This window comes from Cyprinodon tularosa, unplaced genomic scaffold (genome assembly GCF_016077235.1).
Source record: "Cyprinodon tularosa strain WSP-4 unplaced genomic scaffold, ASM1607723v1 ctg99, whole genome shotgun sequence".
NCBI lineage: Eukaryota > Metazoa > Chordata > Actinopteri > Cyprinodontiformes > Cyprinodontidae > Cyprinodon > Cyprinodon tularosa.
In genome coordinates, this window is record NW_024039773.1 from 927,493 (window position 1) to 942,500 (window position 15,008).

Genomic DNA, 15,008 nt, shown 5'->3' on the forward strand with positions numbered 1-15,008 from the left:
TCAGAATTTTGAATTTAATCTCAGAATTCTGACTTTAATCTCAGGATTCTGACTTTAATCTCAGGATTCTGACTTTAATCTCAGGATTCTGACTTTTTTCTCAGAATTCTGACTTTAATCTCAGAATTTTGAATTTAATTTCATGATTCTGACTCAGGATTCTGACTTTAATCTCAGAATTCTGACTTTTTTTCTCTGAATTCTGACTTTAATCTCTGAATTTTGACTTTAATCTCAGAATTTAGACTTTAATCTCAGGATTCTGACTTTAATCTCAGGATTCTGACTTTAATCTCAGGATTCTGACTTTTTTCTCAGGATTCTGACTTTAATCTCAGAATTTTGAATTTAATCTCAGAATTTTGAATTTAATCTCAGGATTCTGACTTTAATCTCAGAATTCTGACTTTAATCTGAGGATTCTGACTTTAATCTCGGGATTCTGACTTGATTCTCAGGATTCTGACTTTAATCTCAGCATTCTGACTTTAATCTCAGAATTGTGGATCTTAATGTAAATGGGCACCATGAAGGAAGAGATGTGGAGCACTCAGCTTCACTGACAAAGATGTGAGTTGTTTGGGAGGGCCAGTGACACATTGGTGGAAAATGACGGAATTAGGCAACTTTTTACGTTCCCGAGGGGTCCCCTCATTAATGGAGGAGCAGAAGGTCATTAAAACAAGAGAGCTAGTCTCTAAAGCATACATGGCTATGGCTTAATGCGCAATTCAGTCAGAATTCTGAGATTAAAGTCAGAATTCTCAGAAAAAAGTCAGAATTCTGAGATTAAAGTCAGGATTCTAATATTCCCATAGTAAACTGAAATAAAATTTAAAAATCAGTTAACTTTTTTTTTTCAGTGGCCCTAATCCTCTTCCGTAGATTTTATGCTATTTGTTCGCTATAAAAGTTTTCACCCAGTCTGTTTCACCTGCCTGAGTGGGGGGTGTTTGTATACAAGACATCCTTCTTTCCATAACAAGCCAGATTCATTCTCAAGGTTTATTCATAACATGTTTCTGTTTAACCAAAGTAATTTATAACTCTGGCTACTTTACATTATTCTAAGTTAGGGGGAACGAACGCTGCCCAGATCAGAACAGGGCTGATTACCGTATGATGAACTATTTGAAAAGATAAAATAAAATAAAGTGCAGAATCGATCTCCCTGTTTATTTAACTGGAGTGAATAATTGATTTATTTCCCACTACACTGCTTAGGGGAATACGGATCAAAATGACTACTGCAGTCTTTTAGTAATTTTAATCCTTTTTCTTCTACTCAGATGTCAGGTTATATAGATGTGCAAAGCGCTCTCTTTGATTGTTGCTTTAAAATGTTCAGATCACAGAATAGCATTTATATCCTAACCTGTGTCAGGTAGGCTGCAACACGCTGCAAAAACGATCTAGAAATAAGTAAAAATTTGTATTTAGCCTTAATTTGAGCAGTTAAATTAGATGATTTGCCAATTGAATTAGTTTTTTTACTGATAAAATACTATAATTAGATAATATGTACCTTAGATAAGACAATGCAATTGCTTTTTCTTATTTTAAATGTAAATTGTCTTGTTCTGTTGGCAAAGTGTCTCACTTACCTCCTTGATAAAAGAAAAAAATGCACTTATTTTAGAAAAAATTACTTGGGATTTCAACTTTTTTAGGTAAAAAACCCGAATGTGAGCAGGTAAATTAGACGATCTGCTAAAATTAGATCATTTTATAAGATGATAATTTTTTATCTCTTATTTTAAACATTCTTTTACTTGTTTCATTGACAAATAGTTTTTCCCGCTTGAAAGAAAACTTATTTAAAGGGAAAATCAAGCTGCTTATATTGAATTAGTTGCAGTGAGGTTGATTCTTTTGTCTTTCCAGCGTTTAGACACAGCAGCAGGAGTGAAAGCAGTCATGTGATAAGCAGCAGGCACACAAAGGCTCACTGATAATCATCTCTATATGCTTCCTCCTATGTATGTGCCTTTCTGACATATTGGTTCATTTATAAATGTGGGTGTTTTGCCACAGGTGACAACGCGAGGGGAAGCCCACCTGGAGCTCAACGCTTTCAGGCGAAAGCATGACTGCGCTTTGGTGATATCAGGGGACTCGCTCGAGGTGGGTTCGCTCTTGCGTGTCTGATCCACATCCCACCGACTTATCTGTCTTTATGAAACTGTGACATGTTTGCAGTGCGATGCACGATAATATGGCATCCACTCTAGCCTTTTTCTGGATGTGGCATCCGTGGTTATAGACACTTTCTAAACCGCAGCTGGAGTTTCTAACTGTAGCTTTGGGTGCCACAGCTAAAATCAGTTAAATGTGGTGGACTGAAGTCCTCACCTGTCTTCATCTCTGCCTCTTTTTTTTCTTTCTCGGCAGGTCTGTCTGAAATATTACGAGTATGAGTTCATGGAGCTTGCATGTCAGTGTCCTGCTGTGGTTTGCTGCCGATGCACCCCCACCCAGAAAGCACAGATAGTCCGACTGCTGCAGGAGCGCACGGGCAAACTCACCTGCGCAGTCGGTGAGTATTAAAGATCGCATGGCTTTGGTTTGATCTAAAAAAAATAAAACCTAAAGGAAACTTTTTTTGTTTTTTAACCATCAACGTCTACATCAAGTCCATAAGTCTCCACCACAAACTGCTGCAACCAGCAGATCTCTCTCCTGTTGATGTTGCCTAGCAGTCTTGAGTTAAAATGGAGGGGGGTGGAGCGTAGATGGTGTCCAAGCAGTCGGTCCTGGTGAGTGATGCGAGTTCTGACACCTCTGTGGCTTTTGTTCTCTCCCAGGGGACGGAGGAAACGATGTCAGCATGATCCAGGAAGCCGACTGTGGCGTGGGAGTGGAGGGAAAAGTAAGACTCTGTCCATCTCGTAGCTTCACATCAACGCAAGCTACAGATATTATGCTTTCTACTTCCTGTAAAGATATCTCCCTCGTCCAGAGAGAAACGGCGCACGGACGATTCCCTTTACGAGGAATCTATTGTCCGAGGCGGAGGGAGGAAGCAGAGATGACAGGAAGTTTTTTTGTGTTTTAGGGAGTCTCTGAGCTGCCCGCCTCTTCCAGAGTGTAGTTGATCATGACCCTGCTTCCACTGCGGATGGAAATCTGAGCAGAACTTGTGTTTCTGATTGTTTTGCACTGAATCCAACACCACTGGGCGACATGGTTGATCTGATTAATTTATTTATCTACCAAATTCAGTTTATCTTTTCTTTTCTCTCTCTACATAATAAAAAAGACAAACAAAATACACTATTTTCAAATAGCAGCTGTTCTGTATTGTTGTGACCAAAGTACACATTTTATAAGCAGAAATTTGATAAAAACAAAACATAAACAGAATGAAACTACTTAATCAAAAGATTTTATTATTTTTTTTTCAAATTGTTTTTATTGAAGCAAATGATAAGATAATCACAATAAGGAATACAGTTTGCTTTTTATTTTTGTGGATAAACGTATACTTATGCAGGTATAACTTCTAATATATACACACAAGTACAATTGTTGAAATAGTCACACCTACAACATATACAAACAACAAAAACAAAACAAGAACAATAAAGGAGAGAACAAAACACCCCATTCCCACCCCGTCTCAGCCCAGCATGTTCAGCAAAAAATAAAATTAATAATAATAGAAAGAAAAAAAACATCAGCAAAATACAGCAACAGGCACACATACACTCACCGGCCACTTTATTAGGTACACCTGTCCAACTGCTCGTTAACACTTAATTTCTAAGCAGCCAATCACATGGCGGCAACTCAGTGCATTTAGGCATGTAGACATGGTCAAGACAATCTCCTGCAGTTCAAACCGAGCATCAGTATGGGGAAGAAAGGTGATTTGAGTGACTTTGAACGTGGCATGATTGTTGGTGCCAGAAGGGCTGGTCTGAGTATTTCAGAAACTGCTGATCTACTGGGATTTTCACGCACAACCATCTCTAGGGTTTACAGAGAATGGTCCGAAAAAGAAAAAACATCCAGTGAGCGGCAGTTCTGTGGGCGGAAATGCCTTGTTGATGCCAGAGGTCAGAGGAGAATGGCCAGACTGGTTCGAGCTGATAGAAGGGCAACAGTGACTCAAATAACCACCCGTTACAACCAAGGTGGGCAGAAGAGCATCTCTGAACGCACAGTACGTCGAACTTTGAGGCAGATGGGCTACAGCAGCAGAAGACCACACCGGGTGCCACTCCTTTCAGCTAAGAACAGGAAACTGAGGCTACAATTTGCACAAGCTCATCGAAATTGGACAATAGAAGATTGGAAAAACGTTGCCTGGTCTGATGAGTCTCGATTTCTGCTGCAACATTCGGATGGTAGGGTCAGAATTTGGCGTCTACAACATGAAAGCATGGATCCATCCTGCCTTGTATCAACGGTTCAGGCTGGTGGTGGTGGTGTCATAGTGTGGGGAATATTTTCTTGGCACTCTTTGGGCCCCTTGGTACCAATTGAGCATCATTGCAACGCCACAGCCTACCTGAGTATTGTTGCTGACCATGTCCATCCCTTTATGACCACAATGTACCCAACTTCTGATGGCTACTTTCAGCAGGATAATGCGCCATGTCATAAAGCTGGAATCATCTCAGACTGGTTTCTTGAACATGACAATGAGTTCACTGTACTCAAATGGCCTCCACAGTCACCAGATCTCAATCCAATAGAGCATCTTTGGGATGTGGTGGAACGGGAGATTCGCATCATGGATGTGCAGCCGACAAATCTGCGGCAACTGTGTGACCCCAGGCTCACACCGACTCCGGTCTTACCGTTGCGGTGCGGTGGGTGCGGCGCCGCAGTGATTCCAAATCATTAAAAAGACGTAAACCTCTCTCACCGGCTGCTGAGCTGTCTGGCTGCGGTTACCGAGACACTCTGGCGCTGCAGAAAATTCCGCAAGAAAGCTATCCTTGCGGCGTGCCGGAGCCCTCCGCAACAAGCTCTCGCAAAAATCCTTTATTTGGGCCGTGTTATCGCGTGAAGTTACGTGAACTCAAGTGAACTTCTGTTAAATCTCCGGACCTGTTGCCGGAGCCGCAGAGCCGCACCGTAGTCAAAAGGAAGGTGTGAGAGGGGGTGTGCGGGAGTTGCGGTCTCCGTCGGCTCGGTAACTGCACCGGAGCCAGTGTGAGCAAGGGGTGATGCCATCATGTCAATATGGACCAAACTCCCTGAGGAATGCTTCCAGCACCTTGTTGAATCTATTAGGGCTGCAACAACGAATCGATAAAATCGATAAAAATCGACTTTTAAAAGCGTTGGCAACGAATTTCATCATCGATTAGTTGTGTCGCGCGATTATTGCGTCATCCGCCGCGCCGTCATCACTGCCTCTTGACTGAAAGAGGAAGAAAAAAAAAAAAAGGCAGAGCGAGTCAGCGCCGCAGGTGCAGTGTTGCCAACTCAGCGACTTTTCAGACCCCTCCAGCGACTATTTTTTTAAAAAGCGTACTAGCGACAAATCTGGCGACTTTTTTCGGTGTCACTGGCGGCTTTTGGAGACTCTTACGTGAAAGCATGTATCGTTCCTACTCTGCCGTGGGGCGCCTCCCCCACCCCAACCGCGTTTTCCCGCAGGAGTCCCTCTCAGCGCTGCAGTCAGCCTCAGCGTCCAGACTGCAAATGAAGCGCGCATGCACCGGGATTGACGGCGCAAATTGATCACAATAATTAAAATAGCCTGCGCTTTGTAAAGCGAAAAAAGTGATAACATGCAACTTTTTTCAAAAGAAATTAACATGGCACGGAAGCACCATGTTTGTTTGGTTTTAAAGTGGGGAAACGTAACGTTAGTTTCTCAGGTAGCTCATCTGATGCTTTCCTTACCGTGTTAGTAGGTTACAGACAGGGATAAGGTTGGCTACTTATTTTACCTTTAATTTCATTTGAATTAGCTTAAGCAGCGTTTATATTTTCTTTATAAATAAATTAACTTGCAAATTATGAGGGCAAGGCTTTTAAAGTTTAAATCTTCTGGCAAAATTAAAGTAAAGAAGATCCTGCAATTTATGGAAGTAAAGCAGAATAAAATCCAGCAAGATCAGTAATATGTCAATTAATTATCTGCCACATTCCCATGTAAATATCTGTCTTTGGAGGATGTGTGTTTTAGCACCCCTAGTTCTCTCATTTTTATTCCAAATACAATTTATAATTTGAACCACAGGGCTATTTTTATCTCTATGATTCAGTATTTTCTCAAGTAGAAACTTTAACTGCTATACTTTCCTGTCTTAAAAGGCAGAACTCTTCTAGTCTAAAAAAACTAATTTGTTGAAATGGGGGGGCCTATTGTTTGAACCCCTTAGGGGCTTTTAAAACAAAAATGTCTTTTTTTGCGCTTTATGAAACAAAGTAGCCTATATTTTGTGGATGTGCAGCTACATTTCTCATGTAAGTTTGCGTAGTTTTAACACAAACATTTATTTTTCATATTGCACCAGTACAGTTAACGAGCAACCTGTACTTGTGTGCTTGTTTGTTCTGTCTAAAATGTTTATTTTGGAATAAAGAGGTTAATATAAAAAATATTTTTTGTCCGATTCATCGATTAATCGAAAAAATAATCGTCCGATTCATCGATTTTTAAAATAATCGTTAGTTGCAGCCCTAGAATCTATGCCACGAAGAATTGAGGCAGTTCTGAAGGCAAAAGGGGGTCCAACCCGTTACTAGCATGGGGTACCTAATAAAGTGGCCGGTGAGTGTATTTAATTAGGTAGAAGCTCCAAATTTAAAAAATAAGAAAGAAAACACTGCCATTTTTGGAAAAAAAATGTCTTTACATCCTCTCATTGTATATTTAATTTTCTCAAGTTGGGCGAGAAGCGGGGTCCACCCTGGACAGGTCGCCAGTCCATCGCAGGGCAACACAGAGACAAACACGACAAACAATCATTCACACTCACACCTAAGGAGAATTTACAGAAGCCAATTAACCTAACAGTCATGTTTTTGCACTGTGGGAGGAAGCCGGAGTACCCAGAGAGAAACCAATGATGTGTTGGAAAGTCTTTCCATTATATTGTTTTTCTGAATGTCATCGTTGAGCATTCTCAGATCAGTCCGGCAAAATATGATGGCTCTGTGATCATCTGTATTTTATTAGTCATTTTCTATATTAAGCAATTCAATTCAGGTAATTTATGTAGCACCAATTCACAACAGAAGTCATCTCAAGGCCCTTTATAGTTCAACCAGATCCTCCAGTCAGACTGATTCACAGTTTTCTATCTAAGGAAAACCAGCTGATTGCACCGAATCATTAACTCGAAGGCAATCCTTCACACCAAACATGCTTGTAGCGACAGTGGAGAGGAAAAACTCCCTTTTAACAGAAAGCAACCTCCAGCAGAACCAGGCTCAGTGTGAGCGGCCATCTGCTGAGGCCGACTGGGGTTCAAGGAGACAGAAGCAGAGATACAGAAAGGAACGTGTCAAGCAGCTCCACGGCGGCCCCTGTCCTGGAAAGATACAGCCAGGCAGACGAGCTCAGGGGATGAAAAGAGTACATCCAGTTAGTCACAGTCAGAGAAACAGGACTACAGGTGCTGGTCATAAAATTAGAATATCATGAAAAAGTAGATTGATTTCAGTAATTCCATTTAAAAAGTGAAACTTGTATATTATATTCATACATTACATACAAACTCATATATTTCAGATGTTTATTTTGTTTAATTTTGATGATTACAAATGACAACAAATGAAAATCTCAAATTCATCATATCAGAAAATTAGAATATTACTGAAGACCAATAAAAACAAAGGATTTATAGAAATGTTGGCCAACTGAAAAGTATGAACATGAAAAGTATGAGCATGTACAGCACTCAGTATTTAGTTGGGCCTCCTTTGGCCTGTATTACTGCAGCAATGCGGCGTGGCATGGAGTCGATCAGTCTGTGGCACTGCTCAGGTGTTATGATAGCCCAGGTTGCTCTAATAGTGGCTTTTAGCTCTTCTGAATTGTTGGGTCTGGTGTATTGCATCTTCTTCTTCACAATACCCCATAGATTTTCTATGGGGTTAAGGTCAGGAGAGTTTGCTGGCCAATTAAGAACAGGGATACCATGGTCCTTCAACCAGGTACTGGTAGCTTTGGCACAGTGTGCAGGTGCCAAGTCCTGTTGGAAAATGAAATCTGCATCTCCAAAAAGTTGGTCAGCTGCAGGAAGCATGAAGTGCTCTAAAACTTCCTGGTATGTGGCTGCGTTGACCCTGGACCTCAGAAAACACAATGGACCAACACCAGCAGATGACATGGCACCCCAAACCATCACTGACTGTGGAAACTTTACACTGGACTTCAAGCAACGTGGATGAAGTGCCTCTCTTCTTTTCCTCCAGACTCTGGGACCTTGATTTCCAAAGGAAATGCAAAATTTACTTTCATCAGAGAACATGACTTTGGACCACTCACCAGCAGTCCAGTCCTGTTTCTCTTTAGCCCAGGCAAGACGCTTCTGACGCTGTCTGTGGTTCAAGAGTGGCTTGACACAAGGAATGCGACAGCAGAAACCCATGTCTTTCATACGTCTGTGTGTGGTGGTTCTTGAAGCACTCACTCCAGCTGCAGTCCACTCTTTGTGAATCTCCCCCACATTTTTGAATGGGTTTTGTTTCACAATCCTCTCCAGGGTGCGGTTATCTCTCTTGCTTGTACACTTTTTTCGACCACATCTTTTCCTTCCCTTCGCCTCTCTATTAATGTGCTTGGACACTGAGCTCTGTGAACAGCCAGCCTCTTTAGCGATGACCTTTTGTGTCTTGCCCTCCTTGTGCAAGGTGTCGATGGTCGTCTTTTGGACAACTGTCAAGTCAGCAGTCTTCCCCATGATTGTGTAGCCTATAGAACTAGACTGAAAGACCATTTAAAGGCTTTTGCAGGTGGTTTGAGTTAATTAGCTGATTAGAGTGTGGCACCAGGGGCCATCAATTTTGAACCTTTTCACAATATTCTAATTTTCTGATATGATGAATTTGAGATTTTCATTTGTTGTCATTTGTAATCATCAAAATTAAACAAAATAAACATCTGAAATATATGAGTTTGTATGTAATGTATGAATATAATATACAAGTTTCACTTTTTAAATGGAATTACTGAAATCAATCCACTTTTTCATGATATTCTAATTTTATGACCAGCACCTGTACACTGAAAAACAGATCTCAAACATCTATAAACGAAGGTGTTGATGGCAGCAGCATAGCTGATATATTTCTCTCCAGGATGGAGTCACAGCCAAACAGGAACAGACCAGATGAAGCTACTATGAGAAAAAGTAGAGAGAGCAGAACGTTAGAGATTGAACTAAATATAATACAGGTAGAATGAAACGAGCTGCTGGAAGTAGGACAAGGATAACATTTACTTCCTCAGGTTGGTTCCTCCCACAAATGGACAAAACGGAAGCAAAGCTAAAACAATTAATTGTGATTAATTGATTATTGAAGTAATCGTCAATTAATTTAGTAAGCCATTATTCGTTACAGCATTATTTATACCAACATTGAAAGAAAATATATGTAAACATTTTGCATTTCAATCACTGGTTGACGCGCATCAAGGCGCAGCAAAATGTCCTGCAGCACGTTTTGAGCAGCACACTGGAAAAACGATAAAGAAATAAGCAAAAAAATTCTTAAATTAAGTGTATTTACCCTTAATTTGAGGAGGTAAATGAAATAGTTTGCAATGGAATGAGTATTTTTACTCTTAAAATAAGATCATTAGATAATATGCACTTGAAATAAGACATTGCAATTGCAAGTTTTCATCTGTCAATATGCTCTATCCAGAACTCCTCCAATGGAAAAGCTTTATTTCCACCTTGTTTAATTATTTTTCTTCTTTAAGGAACCTTTGGCTCTTCATTTATTAATCGATTAGCAAAATAATCATTTGTTGCAGCCCTACATGAAAGCAGTGATGTAGGACAGCAGGGCCTCAGAGTATTAAGGCCCCGTCCACACGAAGTCAAACCCTGGCCTAAACGCACAAATTTTTCACCAAACCAGCCTCTCATCCACACGAAGCCGGCGTTTCGGGGGTCTGTAAACGATCTTTTTTTTATTCAGCCTTCAGAGTGGGAAGATTTTGAAACGGCGTTTTCGCGTTTCCATCTTTAAGCTCTAACCGCATTTTTTTTCTTACACGCATGCGTCATAGCGTCGCCTCTAAACACGCATGCGCGACACAGTATCACAACAACAATGGCGCCTTACTGTGTTGAATGGTTGCTGCTCATGCTACTCACCCTGCTGTCGGGCTTACAACAGAATCTTCTTCTTCTGGAATATCTCCAGGAAGAACAGAGCAATATGGACGACATAGTTCATCACCTGAATTTGACTGAACCACGAAAATGGACCCGCAGGGCAACCATGTATAAATATTAGTGCGCATGTCCAACATTTCGTCACCTATTTTTGCTTTGGCACCACAGCGCCACTTACAGGCCTGGCATACATTTTGCAGCGTTTTCAAGCATTCGTGTGGACGATCACATTTATTTAACATCTCCGTCTTTACGACGAACGTTCTGGAAAATATTAGCGTTTCGTGTTCGTTTTGACTTCGTGTGGACGGGGCCTAAGTCTGCCTTTATAAAACATTCAAAATGTGCGTGGAGACTATTTTGTATGTTTTGCATAAAACTGCTCTTTGAGTATTTCCTAACATGCTGCTTTTTTCCCGTCATTCTCCAGCAGCTTATCAACAGGGTGGGTTTTATTGTGAAAACACCATTAGTCAGATTTAATTATTAGTAGATCAGGATGACCATAATGTGACCATGAAGCAAAGAGATCCACTAATATTGCCTTTCTATAACTTTTGCATCTGTGATGTTAAATACATGATTTGGTTTGTATCCAGATGTTTGTGTTTCCTATCAGCTGAAAAACATTTGATATAGTTTTTTATTCGATGTTTGTCGCATATCCTGACTGTCCTCTGTTCCTTTTTTTTTTTCTTCTCCAGGAAGGAAAGCAAGCCTCTCTGGCCGCCGACTTCTCTGTAACTCAGTTCAAACATCTGGGTCGTCTCCTCATGGTGCACGGTCGGAACAGCTACAAAAGATCAGCCGCCCTCAGCCAGTTTGTCATCCATAGGAGCCTGTGCATCAGCACCATGCAGGTGGAGCCAACTGAAACATTTTCAGCCATTTCAGGAACCAAAGCGCCTTAAAAAAGCCTCTTAAAAACTTCTTTCCCACTGAAAATAAACCGTGTTTTTTAAAGTTGGATCGGACCGCTAACAGTCGCCATTTGGTTCCCTTCCCATTGGCAAAAAAAAAAGCTACGTTCAGAGCGCCCGCTGCAGAGGCAGCAGGAAGCGGCTAGTTTACATGGAGAAGTCACTGGTTGACGCGCATCAAGGCGCAGCAAAATGTCCTGCAGCACGTTTTGAGCAGCACACTGGAAAAACGATAAAGAAATAAGCAAAAAAATTCTTAAATTAAGTGTATTTACCCTTAATTTGAGGAGGTAAATGAAATAGTTTGCAATGGAATGAGTATTTTTACTCTTAAAATAAGATCATTAGATAATATGCACTTGAAATAAGACAATGCAATTGTGTTTTCTAAGTTTAAATGTAAATTATCTTCTTCCATTGGCAAAATGTATTTTTTACCTCCTCAATCCAAGAACAAATACACTTATTAAAAAAATGACTTATCTGGATTTAGATTTTTTCCAGTGCAGAAGCGGCACCTCACGAGCTTCTGAGTATCTGATGCGCTTCAGAAGCAGCAGCGGCTGGAGTTGGAAAAATTTAACCTTTGCTGCTCGACGCGCCACATCAACCAATCAGAGAAGCTGATCTGGGAGCTGGCAGGGAGTCAGACACAGCGCTGCTGATGCAGAGCGCTATGATCGCTCCTCTGAAACTCAGTGACAGAGCGCCGCCATTCCACGGGGGTCTGAGTAGCGAAATAATATTTGAAGGCAGGATGGTAATTTGGTGGTACATGGACTGCACAGAATCCAGGTGGACTTTCTTACTTTAAAAACAATAAAACTACCTTTTACCCACTGATCACAGCAAATATAACTGCCATTGTTACAGGCAAAGAAAGGATAGGGTAGCTCCACCCAAAGCACATCAGACTCTCTTTTCCACCCCACAGCTAGAGCAGCAAAGATGCTTCAGCCGCGCGTCAGAACTAAACTTGTACAAGCATCAAAAGTGAAGCAGCACGCGTGTTTTTGCTGCTCCTGCTGCGTATGTTCTGAACATAGCATAACCCATGGCAGCTGTGTGGCGCATATCTGGTTAGACCATCACCCTGGGTTGGCGTTGATGATGTCACCAGTGCGACAGAAAACAGAAAAGTAACAATGGAGATCAAATGGAAGGAAGCCAGGGCATAGTCAGTGTAATTTATTGTTTCACTCTATTCAGGGTCCTTTAAAAGTCTTAAAAGGCATTGAATTCTTCAAAATAAAACTAAGGCCTTAATTGGTATTAAAATGTCTTAAATCAGTCTTTCGTTGGTCTTAATTTTTAAAACATCGTAAATAGGATCATTTTTATTACGATTTATTTTTGTAATCTAAATAAAACGTTAAAATTGACACATTTTTTTTATTTTTTTTAAAAAAAATAACTGCTCGCCATTATTGGTTCCGTCCCGATAGCGGAACCGATAAAGCGTTGTTGCGGCCGGGACATTTGGGAGATGCGCCATTAACTTTTTGTCTGGAAAATATGAGCAAGTGTAAATGTAACCAAAATTGTCTCCAGCCAAGAGTTTTCTCCATGACTAAAACCAGGGAACATACATGAGGCTCAGTGGATTTTGTGCAAGAAGTCATTCAAGCTCAGAACGATGGGAATTAAGGCAGTGGAGTCGCACATGCGAAGCGCGAAACACAAAGCGTCAAAATGGAGTTACAGAGAAACAGCCGGTATTTCTCAGTTTAGTTCCACCCTTGTCTCTGCAACGCCTCCACTTATCACCAAATCAAACAGACTAAGAAAACCATACAAAGAAAAATAGCTGCAAAAAAGACTTAGCAATGGTTATGTTGGGGCTTTAAAACTGATTTGTTTTGTTCCCTGCTAAAACAAAGTTTGTGAATTCAGTAAAAATAATTGTTAAAATATATCTGTCATTTGTGTGTTTTTAGCTTTCTGCCTGTATGGGAAGCTTTTCAAAATCTGAAACATTAGTGCAGTGGTTTATGTTAAAATAAACCTTTGGGTTAAGTTGTCGCAAGCAGGTTTTTCTTGTGTTTCTTGTGAATTTGGTCTTAAATTTTTATTTCAGGTGGCATTAAAAAGTCTAAAAAAGTCTTGAATTTAACTCGCCTTATGCTGTAGGAACCCTGCTATAATCTGTCTGAATCCTTCTCCCCACCTGGCTCTGGTGTTCCCACAGCATGCCGATCGGAGCCGAGGCGATTTTAACGCGGGTCGCTCACCGAGTCGTTTGACCCTGTTATACACGCGTCAGTGAGCTGTTCCCTCTGTCACTGAAAGCCCATTATTACCAACAGGGCTCGATGTTACCCATCGCCCGATCGCCCGGGGCAAGCAGTTTTTATTGTCGAGAGAGTACAAATTTCATTGCATTTCCCGCCGGGCAAGTGCAGTGATCGCAAAAAAATTCATTTATCCCTCAAAATTACATTGAAATCACTGGCATTCGCTTAAAACGACCGACAAGCGTTGCCGGCGCCATTTTTGTTGTTTTGTACACATTCTAGTGGTGCATTTAAATGTTATAGAGCTAAACATTTCAAATTGGTGAGTAGTAGTAGTGTAAGTTTTTAACCTGTCAAGTTTTTTTTTAGATTTTTAACATTACAATTTATATTTTTCCAAGCACACAACAGTTTAAAGCAAAGTTTAGTTTGAAAAGAATGTGCAGGAAGGATTAAAAAGCATGTTAACACGGTAATGTAGGCTTGAGTTCATTATCTGACGCATGCAGATACACACCAGGAACCTGGAAACTTACTGAATTACAAAAAAAAAACATTTAAAAAACAAACATGTTTCATTGATATATATACAAAAATGAATATTAGGAACTATATTTATCAAACATTATACTGGGCAAGTAAAAATTGTTTCTGGGCAAATGAAATGTGAAAATCCTTAACGTCAACCCCTGCCCAAGTGTTTGGGAAAGGGGTAATAGTGGTGCTATTTTTTTTACTTTTTGGGGTTTAATTTGATGTATTAGGTGAAAAAAACAGACAAACTCAGACGGGAGAAGCTACTTTATTAATAATCCCTTTATATCCGCTGCTATTATTGAAAACCGACACCTTACTTTTTCCGTTTTTAGTTGTAAATATTGTAAGAAGTAATTTTCCTCCCAGTTCTTCGGCTGCTGTATACTTTGGCTCGTCACATAAAGTTTCAATAAAAGCCGGTGAAGTCTGGGTGAAAATGTTTAAATAGAGCAGAGAAACCATCTGCACACCTACAGACAGACGGGACATTTCTCACGGCCATACAGGGAGAGGTGGGGTGGACGATGACTCAGAGGACGAAGGCAGCGGTGCCATTCCAAGTCAACACCCCCCCACCCCACCCATCAGCATTCCCATGTCCCAATCCGACCTCAGCCCCCAATCTGGAGGGACAACCGATGACTCACTGCAGCATGGACTGAGGTTTCCAGGAGGATTTTCTCCACATGCCTCAGATTAACAACCTCCAGAGACGTAGCTGCAACTCGTCTTTCACCTTCCACGTCTTAGAGGCTGGAGTCCGTCTCTGTTGACTAGTTCTCTGTAGTTCCCTGCCAACATCTTAATGTTATCTGTTGCAATAAATATCTTTTTTGTGTCCTAAAAAGCCTTTTCAGGGCTTAAAAATAAAGCTTGATGTTTTTCTTGCTTTTTTTCTCTGTTTCTGCAGGCGGTTTTCTCCTCCGTTTTCTACTTTGCCTCCGTCCCGCTCTACCAGGGGTTTCTGATCATTGGGTGAGGCAGAAGCTCAGAATGGG

The 15,008-nt window shown here is 40.8% G+C and overlaps 1 protein-coding gene across 1 annotated transcript in view; it reads left to right on the forward strand.

Annotated features, from left to right (window-relative positions):
- The window catches only part of LOC119777215 (probable phospholipid-transporting ATPase IIA), an 83,396-nt gene that overhangs the window by 55,129 nt on the left and 13,259 nt on the right, over window positions 1-15,008 (forward strand). Inside the window, exons 20-24 of the mRNA XM_038276024.1 lie at window positions 2,035-2,124; window positions 2,392-2,536; window positions 2,805-2,869; window positions 11,024-11,179; window positions 14,921-14,985. Coding sequence (XP_038131952.1) covers window positions 2,035-2,124; window positions 2,392-2,536; window positions 2,805-2,869; window positions 11,024-11,179; window positions 14,921-14,985 — 521 coding nt within the window. The remainder of the gene's footprint in view (window positions 1-2,034; window positions 2,125-2,391; window positions 2,537-2,804; window positions 2,870-11,023; window positions 11,180-14,920; window positions 14,986-15,008) is intronic.